We start from the raw sequence: 16,234 nt of genomic DNA on the forward strand, positions 1-16,234 counted from the left end.
AACTAAATGCAGACAGCGAGAAGGTACATAAAACTGGAAATACCATAGATGTGGTTGTGTAAATAGAATTGCCCTGTATAGAGCTGTTGTCATGAATTTGGAAATTATGCTTTGTCTCAGGATAAACCTGTAAATTATATGAATATTGATAAAACATGTCCATTTAATTTTTGTTTTTGATATTTCGACAAAATTCTCTTATTCCCCATAATTTGTCATGGGACTTTGCACTACACCCATAAATCTTTATGGGAATAGAGATTTTTTTCGCTCTTGGAATTACATTCCTTTAATTATAGTTATACTTTAAGCATGTATATATATGTTTTTTGTGAGAATGTTTGGCTTTGCAATATGTAATATATTAATAAAAGTTAAGTTTTAATATTTCTATATAAGAGTGCCCCCGCAAAAGAGTCGTCTTATCCTGCTGCACAGGGTAATTAAAAGGTGAACGTATTTGAGTATTTCTTACTCCTGGGGTGCAGACCAAATTCATTTATAGTAGGGTCAGTTACCCATTATTTGTTTTTATATTTGGTTTTTCTCATACCTCATAGTTATTTTCCTGTGAAGAATTTCCTTCTTTTTCTATTTTAAAACATTACAGCTAAGGAGATCTATGTAGTGTGTGGCTGCAGAGGATTGGCTATGTGGCTGCACACTATGTTAAACTGACCATTACAACTAGCTTCATGTACTTAGAATTACGAGCTTTCTATGCAGTAGCAATTAGTTAAATGTGCTAACTGTCTGACTGCGGTGTACAAGGCTGTGAGTTTAAATATCCGGTATGACTCAGCCATTGGCTTACTAAGATGGGGGGATGGGGTGTTTGACCTGGGTGAAAAGCAGGGCTAGATCAAGGGTGAGGCAACTGGGTCCTCCCCACTTAGGGTACTGTAGATCTTACTCTGCAATTTCCTAGAACAATTACCCAGCTGTTTGTGGACAAGAGCTGCAGCGGCTCTGCATTTTCCATGCACAGTACGTACAGAGCAGACCAGCTCCCACTGATGAGGGGCTTCAGGAGCTGCTCTGAGCTCTATGTGCTGTGCATGCAAAACACTGAGTTGAAAAGTTTCAAGAGGAGCCGGCCATGGGAGGTGAATACTCAGGAGGAAGAGGCACTGTGTGGCATACAGGAAGGCACTGTGGGACATATGGAGGCACTGTGAGGCATTTAGTGGGGTCAGGAGGTGCCAAATGAAGGACCCGCCCGGTAGCCAAATATGTTAGGTATGCTACTGTTTAAATACACAGGACTGTTTTAAATATACAGGATGTCCACTCATGTGACAGAAAAACTGAGACAGCTGCTTCCATTCCCAGTACATGCCACTACACCCCTGCATTAATTGGTATCTCCCATACTTGAAGTACTATATATACAAAGGCAGATATATCTGAAATCTATTGTCGTATAATCAGGGGCGGCTCAAGGTACGGGCTGACAGGAAGGCCTAGAAGGGCGCAGCAGCAGCCCTGCACCCCCAACTGCCAGCTTAACCTCTGTCTCCATTCCAGACTCTGGTTTGTGTTTGCTGCTCCTGGCAACTAGACGGAGCTGGGGCACCGAGAGCAGACAAGACAGCCACATATTTTCAGATACACGGTAACCTGCTCCCTGCTCTACTTTACTTCCGTTTATTTTTAACACTCAGAGGGCAAACCTCACAATGGCGCTAGTGTGACTCTAAATTCTCACAGTTTTCCACAATCAAGATAAACAAATGTGATCCTAAAATTCTTGTGATAAATCAATACGGTTGCTGCTACTAACAGATAAAGAGCTGGGCTTTATCTATAATAGTCTCAACAGAAAAAAACACTCAAATAGAAAGAGTGCTAACCATATATATTCACAGTTTAATAATCTTAATAATGGGCATAAAATAAAAAGATATAACAAAATTAGAATCCGATATAGGTATAAAATCAATTAAACACAGTAAGAAATCAATTTAATTGGCACAATCAATTAAACACAGTAAGAAACAATCATAAACATCCTAATTGTGTGTGCAGTGACTACACATGTATTAATAATCCGCTGATTCTCCCATTCATATGGAAAGTGATTAAAAACAAAACATATCTGGACTGTCATATATAAGTAATCCTCAATTAGATATGCACAGTCTCAAGCAGGTGTATGGATTACTGCAGTTTTTTCTCTACCTTGCGGCAGTATGTGAGTAGCATTAAAAAATTCTTAAGGTGAATGGTAACAAACCATCTGAATTGTCTCAAGTCAATGGCAACAGAAGACCTTGTATATTCTTGTATTGTATACCAGCATTAAGTTTGGCAGATTACTTTAATAACATTGAACTCGAATTCCTGTTTTTAAGAAATGCTGCACGTGCATCTTCACACCAATGTAGATATGTATTCTTGTAAAACACAGGACTCACACACCAAATGACTTAATCATTTATTTAATCCTGTATTGTAGATTTAAAAAAAGAAAAAATACTGATTAAAATGACATTGTCCCTTTCCGGGCTCGAACCCGAGGGGCTGGCTGTGGAAAGCACTCACCTTACCTACTGCCCGTGCAAGCCAGCCGATTTATAGTCTAATGCAGCTGGGTGAGATGGAGATGAAGGGATGAGTAAAGTGCAGAGCAATACATAAAGTTGAGCAGAGTACTGTACCTTAAGAGTATTAAACCTGAATTGTTCTTTCTTTATGGAAAACTGCCCATGCATCTTTAATCCAGGCATCTTTACACCATGTCCCAACAGAATACAGTACGAATGGCCTTTAATGAGTACAATACAATGTCTATAATGTACATTATACACAATGTATATCATGTCACAACATAAATGAATCCTTTATTACACAGTGAACTGCAGCTGTAGATACAGGACAAAATGCTGTTCAGTACTACTGTATAGTCTATCGAATGAGCAAGAAAAGGAATTCTATTGCACAAGAAAAATGAGTCACCATTTGTTACAGAAGGGACCCCAAAAATAAACTCTCAGTATAAATTTACTTCTGAATATAGGGGGTGCTGTCACAGATAAATAGTCTATAGAAAAGGAAAAAGGGAAAGAATCTGTATATGGCGCACTATAATTTAAAATATAACTTTTATTATATCCTATCTAAAATTAGTTCAAATTAAAATAGCAAAATATGTGACAAAAATTAAATAAAAAAGTGCAAATATGTGTGAAATTGTGTATTATAATAAACTGTGTGTCTATTTTTGGTCTTCTTATTCTAGATACAGACCTACGTTCCTCACTTTAATTTGTGTGAGGCAAGGTTTTTGTCAACCATAAAATATGTGTGGGTTGATAATCGCATTCACTATACACACTTGTATCCAAGAATTAGAAACAAAATACCATGTGCAAATTGATACTCTTGTAACAGCTGTAACTATCCCTGTTCTCTTGGTGCAAACAGCCCACTAATTATACATGAGGATATAACCTCTTATCTGCCTAGATACATCCCTGTATATCATACATAGGAGTGCAGATGTGTTCTCAATAATATATAACTCCCCATGCCTGGGAGCCCGAGCCATCTGCAGTTTGTAGTTTTGTTTTTTCTTCAACCTTTTTTTTTTTTTTTAGAAATGCGCTTTTAATAAAACTTTGCGGGCAGTCCCGGGGATTGGGTAGTGTTAGCCTCGGTGACCGCACTGTCTGTTTTCTCTCACTCATCTACTGCCACCGTACCACTGAGGAGCTAACGGTTTCGTGAGATGATGAGGTCATCAATCATCTCACAAGGTGATCGGATGCTCAGGGCGGCGGGCGGAGACTATGAGGGACAGGCTGGGTGATCATCGGTGTGGGCAGTAGTGGTGGTTGTGGCCATGGCGCAGTCGGAATAAGGAGCTCGGAGTCACAGTGGTCTGTGTGACTGAGGGAGGAGCACAGCAAGCACCACTGACTGCTGTAAAATTATGAGCGACTTGTGAGTTGTGCTGTAGATATGATAGAAATTTTATATATATATATATATATATATATATATTTATTTTAGGTATATTATATATATTATGCAGATCATATATACTGTGTGTGTGTGTGTATATATATATATATATATAATATATATTTAGGTATATCTATCTAAAGGGTTGGGTATGGGATGTCGGTGTTCGGTATCCTGGCAGTCAACATTCCGACAGGGTTAGAACACTGACACCTGTCGGTCGGTATCCTAACCCTCCCCCTCTCCTTAACCCTCCCTCTCCAGTGTCTAAACCTAACCTCCCCCCTAGTACCTAAATCTAACCTCCCCGCACCCTAAACCTAACCCTCCCCCCTTAGTGCCTTACCATAACTCTTCCCCTAGTGCCTAACCCATAACCCTCCTCACCCCACTGCGTACCTTCGGGATACCAGCGATCTGGATGCCAGGTTTCTGACAGGTGTTGGGATTCCAGCGCCAACACTCTGAGCGCCGGAATCCCCGATGTCGGTATTATGACCGCATCCCCTATCTAAATATGTGTAATATATTTGTATATATTAGTGTGTGTATATATTTATATATATATGTGTGTATATACATTTGTATGTGTGTCATATATATGCAAGGTCCTGCACACACTGGTTTCATTGAAGCTGCTTAACGGGTGCGACGCCCCCAAACTACCGTGGCCCTAGAAGTTGCTGTACAGGGGGCCCAGGATTTCTCTTGGCAGCCCTGAGTGTAGGTGGTTGGTTACAGACCGGACACCAAACAGTTAAGCTTTTTGGACTCCCAGAATGCTCTGGTCCGCCTGAGGCAATCAGTTTGCTTGGCATCTGGCAGGGTTTCGGATCACCTTTTATACAGTGGGCTGCCTTATGTAGCCCAAAGCTTTTATTTTATGAGTTTAATATTTTATTTATTTTTACAACTGAGCGTGCAGCTATAGACTGTCCTTAGAATGGCTGTGCTGCCACTCCATCACCCCTCCGGTGCCGCAACTCCAGCTCCGCTTGGTACTTTCGGCAGGCTCCCGGGACCTTACTAGCAGGCCCAGCAGGAGGACCCCAGACTGCAGTCTGGACATCAGGGGACATGTAAGGCGGGTTACAGCTTGCGGCAGCCTGCAGCTGGGCAGTCTTACCTCCGGTCTTGGGACAGACCAGAGGTGCTGAGTGAACACCGGTCCCGACTGCACTGTCTGTCTGTATGATTTTTCTATTCTGTCAGCTTATGCCTTTCCCTTTTTTCTCTCACTATAACCCTAGCATACCGGTGCATTAAGGGTCTACTATTCTTCACTTGTACTGGTAATTGTGAAGACTGTCACATACTGTTTAGTTGCACTCTACACAGTGCCATATTCTGTGCTGTGCTCTCCTGCGGTTTATTTAAGCATATGCAGGATCACTATACTGCATGCCCACTTATATTTGGTGAATACTGTCACATACCTACTGGCTGCATATAGCTCAGTGCCATATTGTGCACTCTGCAGCTATGTCTAGCAAAAGGCAAGAGTAGCAAGCAAGCAGCTGCACCTTTACTGCTCTCATGCAAATCCTGTGCAGCAGGCTTAAATGAGGAGTATTTAATCCAGGATGGACTTTGTGCAGCCTGTTATACTACACCAGGCCAATCAGCCCTCCAGCCCCTGCGCAGAAGCCCCCGTGGGCTTCCTTCACTAGGGTGTTAGCTACTATTGCAGTACCGGCACTAATTTTCCCTGTGGGGTAGCCACAACAGGTACAAGCATTACAGGTACCTCCTATGCCCCCTCCTTGGGTAGATGTACTCTCTACTTCAGTATATAGTCTGGTAGCTACCTCTACAGCCTTTCAAAATATGTTGCAGGGTGAGAGGTCCCTACCCAGTAAAACTACGTCCTGTGTTATCTTCACAGTCTATGCAACTCTCAGATTCTGAGGTTTCATCTGAGGAGGCAGAAGACGATAATCTATCTAACACTGGGTCTCCCTCAAGGGAGGAAGAGCTTCAGTCAATAATAAATATTCCTGTCTTAGTGCGAGCGGTCAGATCTATCCTTCAAATAGAAGACGATGAGCCCTCTCCAAATCAAAGCACCCACTATTTAAACAACAACAATTGGCTTCGGCAGAGTTTCCTCTCACTGATCAGCTAGCAGATCACATGGCTGCTGCTTGACAGGTGCCTGGTAAGAGGTTTCAGCCCCAAAGACAACTGACCTATTGTTACCCTTTTCCTGCAGCTCATTGTGCAAAATGGGAAGCTCCCCCAGCAGTAGATTCCCACATTACGCGATTGATTAAGAGCTCTAATTATCTATTCCTACAGCTTCCTAACTGAAAGACCCTACGGATAGAAAGGTCGGGGCTGGCCTTAAATCTGTGTATTCTCTTTCAGGAGCCATTGCTCGTCCAACCATGGCTATTACCTGGGTGGGGAAAGCAATTGAGAGCTGGGTAGATGCCCTAGCAGAGTCTTTCCCCGTAGAAGCCTCCCGGGATCATATGTCTTATATAGCTCACATAAGAGATGCAGCTTCTTATATTGGAGATGCGACCTGGCCTCTAGAGCATCAGCTATGTCAGTGTCTGCCCGCTGCACTCTTTGGCTATGGTCAAGTAAGGCGGATTCAGACTCTAAAGAAGGCCCTAGAATCATTAACTTACACTGGTGAGATCCTGTTTGGCACAGACCTAGACAGGATTGTAGCCACTTTAGTAGCATCAAAAACTGCTTTTCTGCCATCAGCAACTACTGCAATGCCTCGGACAACGGTCTTCAGGTCCTTTCATCCCCAGGGAACGCTTAAGAGCCAGTCTTTTACCCAGCTATCGGTTTCCATAAGGGAAGCCAAGCCCGGGATTAAGCAGACCTGGGCCAAACAACATCATGCTTCCAAATCTGTGGACAAAACTTTAGCCTGACGGGGCGGGCCTCCCCCTGGGGGACCCCAGAGTAGGGGGCCGACTTCTTCAATTTGCCCAGTGCTGGCATCAAGCCACCACAGACACTTGAGTACAAGAAGTGGTCTCTCATTGGTATGCCCTCTCATTGGTAAGACAGCAACCCCACTAGTTTTTCTACACAGGCCCTCCATCAGACCCGACCAAAGCCCTGCTTATCCAGAAAGCCATTCGGTCCTTGCTGCAGGCAGGGGTAATAGTTCCTATCCCGCTATCACAACAAAGGAACGGTTATTATTCTACCCTGTTCCTGGCGCAGAAACCAAATGGGTCTTATCGGCCTATACTCAACCTCAAATCCCTAAACAAATGAATCAGGGTTCTCAGGTTTGGGATGGAAACCCTGCGCTATATTGTCCTAGCTATGGAGCCTGGGGACTTTATGATATCTCTGGATATTCAGGACGCTTACCTACATGTACCTTTAGCACTCTCATCAGCGATATCTCCTGTTTGCTGTACTCCAGCAACATTTCCAATTTCAGGCTCTGGCCTTTGGGTGTTCTACAGCTCCACAGATCTTTACCAAAATTATAGTGGTCATGGCAGCCCACATACGTTGTCAGAGAGTCAGGCTGCTACCATACCTGGATGACCTCTTGCATGCAGCACGCTCCCCAGAGGTTCTTCAACAACATCTTCAGGTAACCATTGCCTTCCTACAGAGACATGGCTGGTTATCAAATGGAGAAAGTCCTCCCTGAGTCCTTCACAAAGGATGGTCCATTTCTTCCTAACAACAGACAAGATCTCCACACTTCAACAACGAGTGCTCAGATTTCTCCGCAGTCAGTAAGTGTCAATCCATTCAGCAATTCTGGGATCCATGTTATCCACCTTCGACATGGTGAAGTACGCTGAGTTCCACTCCAGGCCCCTGCAACACCTAATCCTCTCTCCAGGTGGAACGGGTTGCCCCATCTGACCAGATCTCAGACAATGGTTCTCTTTCCAGGAGGTTCGTCTGGTGGTTACAGACGTCCCTCCTAACCAAGGGTCGCCCCTTTAGAATCCCGCAATGGGTACTCCTTACAACGGACTTAAGCCTCTGGGGCTGGGGCACAGTGACCGGTCAACACTCCTTCCAGGGAGGAATCGACCCTGCCAATCAATGCATTGGAACTCCAAGCCATCTGGCTCAGGACATTCTTCAGGAAAAGCCTGTACAAGTGCAGTCCGACAATGCCACAGCAGTAGCTTACATCAATCACCAAGGAGGCACTCAAAGTCCGTCAGCAATGACAGAAGTGTCACGCATTCTCACATGGGCCAAAGGTCAACTCCCGGCCATCTCCGCAGTGTTCATTCTGGGAGTTCTCAACTGCATGTAAATGTGTGTGTTTAAAAATAGATGAAGTTACATTGTTTTTTGCAGTAGAACTACAGGTCCCAGCAAGCCTCATCCGCATGCTGGTACTTGGAGAACCACAAGTACCAGCATGCGGGGCATAACGGGCCCACTGGCACCTGTAGTTCACCTGCAAAAGAAATGTTAAAACAAACACAAGAAACACACACCATGACAGTATAATTATTTTAACACATACATGCACACTCACACTCACATACTCACCTAGAATTCCTGTAGCCATTCACAAAGACATTAGATACCTACTTGGACGAGAGAACCTTTCCAGGTATTGTAGGTGAGTATGTGTGTTTGTGTGTTTGTGTGTGTGTGTGTGTGTGTATGTATGTAATAAAATGTTACTGTCACGGTGTGTGTCCTGTCAGTGGATGTCTACTTGCAATGAAGAGGACCTGATCTTTGATAGGAATAGGTGAGTATGGGATTTTTTTTACAGGTATCGTGGATTACTACTGGAGAAGGGGATGTGAATGGCTACAGGGATGCTAGGTGATGATATTGTGTGAAATCTTAGGGTAGTTAGTGTTACTGTCTCTGTTGTCAATTGTATTTAGGGTTGGGATTAAATCCCTCTCATATTGGCTCCTGTTTCCAATTGCATTCGGTACCACCTATTATCCGATATTTAATAATTCTCAGTTAGAATATATATTGTTGTAGTTCACTATAATCATGCAAACACTGCTGTATTTGCATTTAGGCAATTGTCCTTTTAAGCCACTCACTATATTTTCTTTGTGGTATATGTCATTGATTCCACATTTGTGAATATTATTTACCTGCAATGATTGGTTTTAAACTAATGTTTCACATTTAAATTCAATCCAATAGCGTTCACTACTTACATTATTTTACTACTTGCAAGTTTGTGGTCACAATAAGTAATAACACTAATTGTTTTTGGTGTTCTTACTGTATATATTTAATAGACCTGTCTGAAAGCTGGTCTGAGGGCCTGATTCAGTAAGGATCGCTATTGCGATCGCAGCTCCATAATAGCACGCAGATCCACTGTGAAAATATGCTAATTATTGCAATCGCAATGCAGTCGCAGCCTAACATAAGGACTTCCACATTCCCTTACGGACATCCGCTAAATATAAATAGCTAAATTGTCGGTACCATCGGTTCCTCATGCAGAATTACAGTAGCCCTCACCTTACTTAGAAATTGCTAACTTCATTGCACGCAGTGGGAACTCAAGCTGCGCATGCCATCGCAATGGCTAATTTATGCACACCCATGTAACGGCTTTCAAATACACTGACACGCCTGCATTTCTCCGGCCACCCCCCCGTCACCACCCCCAGATGGTGCTTCCTGTCAATCACTCTGCGATGGGTCTGTCTGTGTAGTCACTGCGATCGCAATCCCGATCACTGTGGAGTCTTCGCGCACGCACACTGCGATGCATGCCCAGAACACATCAATCAGTCTTACTGAATCAGGCCCTGTGTCTGTATTTGATAAGCGGTTGCAGACATACTGCCTTCCACTTATCTAATTTATTAATACAACCACTAATGCATGCTCCTGCTTTTCCACATGTCAATATAGGATTGCTTTCTGCAGCTATTACTATATGCAATGCATCAGTATTTAGGTGCACAAAGCTGTCAGGAGGTGCTCCTATTAAGCTGCTTTCTTACAATGTATTAATGAATGTCAGTGGCAAATGCAGGATTCTAGAGGGGGGTTTCCAAATGCTTGATTTTAGAGCATGTGTGGCCAGTTCAAAAAGGGGGCATAATTAGCACTTAATAAACTTTGTATGACACATATTAAAACTGGTTGTGTGTCATAATTCCAGCATATACAGGACCAGCGATCACAGTAAGCCATTAGATGTGGTAGTAAGGCCATCCTGCCTGAGATTAATTTTTTATTTCAGATGTGGGCACTATTCCAGAGCATTGGAACAAATCTTGGAGTCTGGGGGAGCATCAGAAGAAGCTAGTACTGCCCTGGACATATATTTACATATTGGTCTCCTAATGCACTGCATAGAGGTTTCTGTCCTCCCTGAGCTCGCCTTAGGACACCTGCGTTACGGTTTGACAGGTGTACCGCCCCAGTCAAACTCCCCACCCCATATTATACAGTATTGATAATATGATGGTCTATAGCAGTACACCCCTAATATGTTTTCCATATCTCCTAATTGGTGCACATGTATTTATTAGTGGCTAACACATGTTAAAAGATCCACAGGTGGTGTTGACCATTTCATTTTTGATACTGAGAAGAATACGCAGTGCTAGTAAAATTCTACTATATTATGATTTTTATTGTGGTTATGGTGTGGGCTGGGAAAGGGGGTTTTCAGGCAACTGGAAACCTCCCTGAATTTTTGACTATGGATGTGTTCTTTTTAACAGACACGCAGTTGGGCTATTGATCTGCCCGTTAGTGCATGTCATCCTTATGCAGCAGTTATTCCTCCCTGCCAATATCTGACTGCAGGTCACACATTCATCTACACAACAGTTTCCTATTATTCAATCTGTGGTCTATTGGGGTCAGTTCTTCATAGTAAGTTATTATCTTATAACCTTTAATTTTTGTTTCGAAATATGTGTACTTAAAAATCTTTTGATGAAGATTAATTCATTTCTTTCTCCAGTAAAATATTATAACATCAACTTTGATATTGTTATTTCGGCCATGAGGTTCCCAACTCTCAGGTGGTGCTCCCAGTTGCCTGGAAGAGTATTCAAGTCTCCCAGTCCGGAGCTGCTGCTGCCCACACCCATCCAGCACCGCCCACTACCCGAGTGAAGTGGGCAGTCCGGGCGGGCATTAATCTTGGCATTGTATAACAAGGGTGCAGCCACAATGACTCAAATGCGCTACCATGTCCCCTGATGTACCAACCTGGCTGCAGCCATAAGTCAGAAAGTGTGTCTGTATCTGTCACATTTATGTGAACGTACACTCACTAATAACTTTGTCTATGTGAGAGAGCCTCTTCCCAATCTGATCTAACTCTATGGTCATGAGGTTAGATGTGAGCAAAATACATGTGGGTATGCATAAGCACATTCTGGGCATGTGCAATGCAAATTCATGCAGGATATGCTACATCACGTAGCCGCATATCTTTTGATTTGGGAAATGCCTCTATTCTTACCCCCAAATAATATCCCTAATGACGCCTCTGTTGTGATGATCTCTCATGCTGCCTGCAGTGCTTGAAATGCACTGTGTAAAATATGTACCTAATAATGTTAACAGATGAATTGCCCAATTCATAAAATGTTCCCTTTCCCATGAAAATTCATACAATATTAAATAACATGAAATGAGAATTTGATGTGCCAGAAATGTTTCCTCGTGGATCACGAGCTTTTGCAATGTCATAAATGTGCAAATTAATATAACACTTTCTGCCACAGCAAGCTAACATGAAGCACAGCATATAGTGGTACTTGTAATTTCAGCGATGAATTAACCATTTATGTTAGCATTAATATTATATTCTAATTGCATAGGATATATAAATGCAGTGGTATTTAATACTACTGCATTTAAGCTGTTGTTGTGATTGGCCTAAGGGCAGCAATGTGGTGGGGTTACCTCTGATGAAATTCTGTAATTGGTTGGTTGAAGACATAAATTGTAGTAAAATAAAAACATTATTCTTTATGGCACCATAGTGTCCTAAAAGTTACAACATTTATTATTTTTGCTGTAAGTCACTTCTGTTTTTATGAATTTGGGGGGTAATTCAATGTCCTACGGTATTGCTATCACAGCTGCTAGCATGGTAGAGGCTGTGATAGCACTGATATGGTAATGCAGCAGGAGGCGTCACACCTCTTGAATGCATTACTGTTCCAAGCTGTGTCCATGGGGTCACTCAAGCCGGCGAACGCAGTTGCTCAAAAGAGGCCAGGAAATCTCTGCCAGCCGACGGAGATCCTGACCGCTTCCCTTCTAAAACAGAAAAGAGGTGGTTTTGTCGACAGCAACCTATTTAGATTCTGTCTATCATTTTCTAGAATGCAATATAGAAATGATAGCTAGTATCAGATTGGTTACTATGGGGAACACCTCCACTGTTCATTTTTAGAAACTTTAGTAAATCTACCCATCATTGTTTGACCTAATACGCATCTTCCTTTGTGAATTGGGGGTGTACCACCCGTAGTACCCTCTCTAGTATTTGGAGACTGAAATTCTCCTTTTCGGGCCTATTCATAATTTTCCCCTACTTCTGTAAAAATTAAGTCTCTGGGGGGAGCTTGTGCTGCCAGGAGCTGGAGGAAGCTTGTGAGGAGGAGGAGGCGGGGGGGTGGTGAAGGCACCGGCAAGGGCGGGGACGGATGGACACTGGTGGCAGCAGAGGGAAGGGGGGCCAAATACCGGCGGCTGCTGGGAGGAAATGGGGGATGAACCCCTGGGGCTGCGGGGGTGTGGGACGGACGATCACTGCCGGCCGCCAGGGGAAGGGGGTTTCCTGGAAATCGGTGGTCGTGGAGCTAAGGGGGGCCAGAAAGGACACCGGTGGGCGCGGAAGGAAGGTGGGGTTAGCAAGAATACCGACCACTACGGAGGGAAGGAAGGAGGGCTGGGAAGACACCAGCAGCAGCAGGGTCACATAACGCAGCAGGTGGAGGGTACATAGAGCAGCAGAAGCAGCAGCGGTGGAGGAGGGGGGTTTGGGATGGACACCAGCTGCCGTGGGGGGAAAGGGAGCCCGGGCAGTGAGGTAATCCTTATGACTCCGCAAAAGAGCAGATTTTCGGAAGTGATACAGTATTTTTGTTAGGGAGGCATGAATGCCTCCAAAACATTTTTTAAACTCACAGCGAGTTTAAAACATATCCCTTGTGATAATTATGTAATGATAAATTGGCCCCCTAATCTTAATGTACATTTCCAAATATGTATATTTATCATAAGTGCTTGCATTTAATTACTGTTGTATTAAATTTGCTACACCATTGACCATAACTGATTCTATTGTAGTAAAATAGAATTTCAATTAAGAAATAACTAATGAATATTGAGTGATAATGTGAAAATAACGTTCCTGTCTGTAATTGACCAATTGTGGCTGCCTCTTCTATTCATGTTATTGGTTGGCGACACAGAGCAATAAGAAAATAAACGGCAACCATAAACAGCAATTGACCTTACAGACAGGTATGTAATGTTTATTTTATTATGTTTCCATTACTTTCATAGCAAGTTCCTAATATTAATGATGAGTGAAGTTAATGAGTGGTGTTGCTATGCTTGTGTTTTTTTCTTGCAGATTCCTTTATGAACTCACAACAATACCAAATTTTTCAGAACGAGTCTTTTGCATTTTGTTGCAGTCAACAATTTCAGAAAACATTAGTTCTATTCATCGAAAGCTTGAATTATTACAGAAAGTTTGTAAGGTTAGTTATACTTCATATCAGAACTGTCCCCTTTTGGAAATTCAATCAACTGCTTTTCATAACTGTTAGAATTGGTCTTCATACTGTATATGTAGTGATATTGATACTATGGGGTCAGTTTAATTATGTGTGAGCAGTGTGATGGTGTGGAAATGCAGGCAACGGTACATCAACTCTCCTCCATCTCACCCTGGATTGGCAGATTTTTGAAAGGAGCCCTATGGCATCATTGCACCTTCTGTGTACTTTCCTAGAAATATCCTTCCCCCATCCAACTCAGTGCAAACATCTGCTTTTCCACAATGGCACCATCTTGCTCCTCATACGTGTGTGTGCGTGCGTGCGTGCGTGTGTGTGCGTGTGCGTGTGTGTGTAAAATAAATGCACACACCAGATCCAATGCTGACTTGGCACTGCATAGTGGACAGTATTACATTCTGTTTGTCTACTACATTTGCCTAATCTCATTATTGCTGAAAACATATTTTATTTTACACATTTTAACTGTTTGTTTGCTTTTAGATTTTAAAAGAAGATACTGCAGTCCTTAGTGTTTTAGGTTTGATTCTTGCAATCGGCAACTACATGAATGGAGGGAACAGGACCAGAGGACAAGCCGACGGTTTTGCATTAGACATTTTACCAAAACTGAAAGATGTCAAAAGTAATGTAAGTATGTAATTTTTTTAAATGCCATCATGAGGATCATGAGTTTGCTGTATATGAATTTTAGCAAATTTAACAATGTGCTCTTCCCCAAGGACCCCTACACTCCACAGTATGTTGATGTTCCATTCAGCTCATATTGAGCTGATATCAATCTGAGCTGTACTGTTTGTTCTTCATAGACTAACAGGGCTCCAAGGCCTGGATAGAATTCAAGCTTTTTACTCACAATGGCAAAAACAGGTTACGAGCTGTGGATATTCATTTAGTAGAGAGTCATAATAAATCCACTTTAGGGCTATAAATGTTCTTCAGATATCTAGAAGGATTGATAAATTTGTACTGTGACAATTACTCCACTTTTAAAATTAAAAGGTTCAATGCAAAAGTGTAACAATGAGATTTTCCATGGTGCAAGTTTAAAAGTCAAAATATTCAGTTCCTGTAGAAAAACATGTATTTGCATTTGGGGGCACGGATGGGGAGCGGCTTTGAAAACACAAGTAGGGATGGACGATGTTTGCTGACCATCGATGTTTTTTCTTTCGATGTAAGAGTTTTACCATTCGATGGCAGCATTCCAATGTTTGCTGCCATCGAATGGTAATCATTTGATGGTGTTCCGATGGTGGCTTCTCTTCTACCTAAAAGCTATGCCTCCCCTGTGTGCTGTGTCTCTGCCTCTGATAACCTTCCTGACTCATTCTGCTGGGATTCTTGGAGGCTGTCTCTCACTGCCTCAGACCTGGCCCTCAGTCACTCACCTCTCTGCTAGCTCTGATTGGCTCTCACTGGCTCAGAGACCCAATCAATGTGCAGCCCTGGCCCTGGAGCAGCAGTCACTCACAGACACACACAGAGTGACAGCTAACAACATTTAAACCTGCAGAGATGGAGAGTGATTTCTCTGCTGGTGCTGTTAAGCTGCATACACACACACAACGATTTTGTTACCAACGATTTTCTGTCAGATTATCTGTCAGATTTTTTTAAAGTGTAATGGAGCATACACACTGTCAGATTTGTCAGATTTGTTAGATCTGTCAGATGAACGATTGAATGATTTGAACGATTTTTTACTGCATTAAAATGAATGGAATCGTCCAAGTCTGACTGCAAACACATCAGATGTCAGATATCGTTATCTGACCATCGGGAAAGCGCATCGTCCATCGTTCAGGCATGTCAGATTTTCCTTCAGATATGAACAATTGAACGATTTTTTAAATCGTTATCGTTCAGATCTGAAGAAAAATCTGACCGTGTGTATGCACCATAATAAACGATTTTTTGAACTACAAATTATTTTTGCAACTTCCCTTAATGAAAATCATTCAGTTGGTCAGTCAGAATGAACTACAAATGGGAACACTTATGAACGATAATCGTTCATTGTTATAACTCAGAAACTGAACGATTTTTTGAACGATAACAACGTTGTTATAGTTAAATCAGTCAAAAAATCGTTACATGTGTATGCACCTTAAGAGGTTTGTTTTCTTTGTGTTATAAGTATATTTAATACATGTTTTTAGACTTCACTTTCTTGTTGCTTTAAGTGCCCACAGCAGCAGCAGCAGCAGTGTGGCAGTGACAGTGTTTCTCATTCTCCTCCTCGTTCTCAGTCATCTCTGCCTGCCTTGCCTCGGTTTTTTTTTTATTTTTTTTATTTTGCTTAGTGTCCGAGCCCCTCCCCCAACCCTTAACTATTCATATGAATAGTTTTTACCATTGAATGATTTTGAAGCGATAGTTACCATTGCATCGAAAGATTCAATGGTGGAAGCACTGCCATCATATGATGGTGGGCTCCGATGTCCATCCCTAAACGGAAGCATGTCACCTCTGTTTGGGGCGTGTGCGAAAGTCTGCATCCTAGATGTAGATTCTCTGCCCCAGGCAGTTTAGTT

At 42.5% G+C, this 16,234-nt stretch overlaps 1 protein-coding gene across 2 annotated transcripts in view; it reads left to right on the forward strand.

Moving 5' to 3' along the window:
* Positions 1–16,234, forward strand: part of FMN2 (formin 2) — a 414,500-nt gene that overhangs the window by 262,929 nt on the left and 135,337 nt on the right. For both annotated transcript variants that reach the window (XR_015880159.1, XM_088481581.1), the window contains exons 10-11: positions 13,529–13,658; positions 14,181–14,327. Coding sequence is in view for 1 of the 2 variants with exons in the window: in XM_088481581.1 (XP_088337707.1) it covers positions 13,529–13,658; positions 14,181–14,327 (277 nt within the window). In the remaining variant the exon portion in view is untranslated. The remainder of the gene's footprint in view (positions 1–13,528; positions 13,659–14,180; positions 14,328–16,234) is intronic.

This window comes from Taudactylus pleione, unplaced genomic scaffold, assembly GCF_031769625.1.
Source record: "Taudactylus pleione unplaced genomic scaffold, aTauple2 ptg000275l, whole genome shotgun sequence".
Classification (NCBI taxonomy): Eukaryota; Metazoa; Chordata; class Amphibia; order Anura; family Myobatrachidae; genus Taudactylus; species Taudactylus pleione.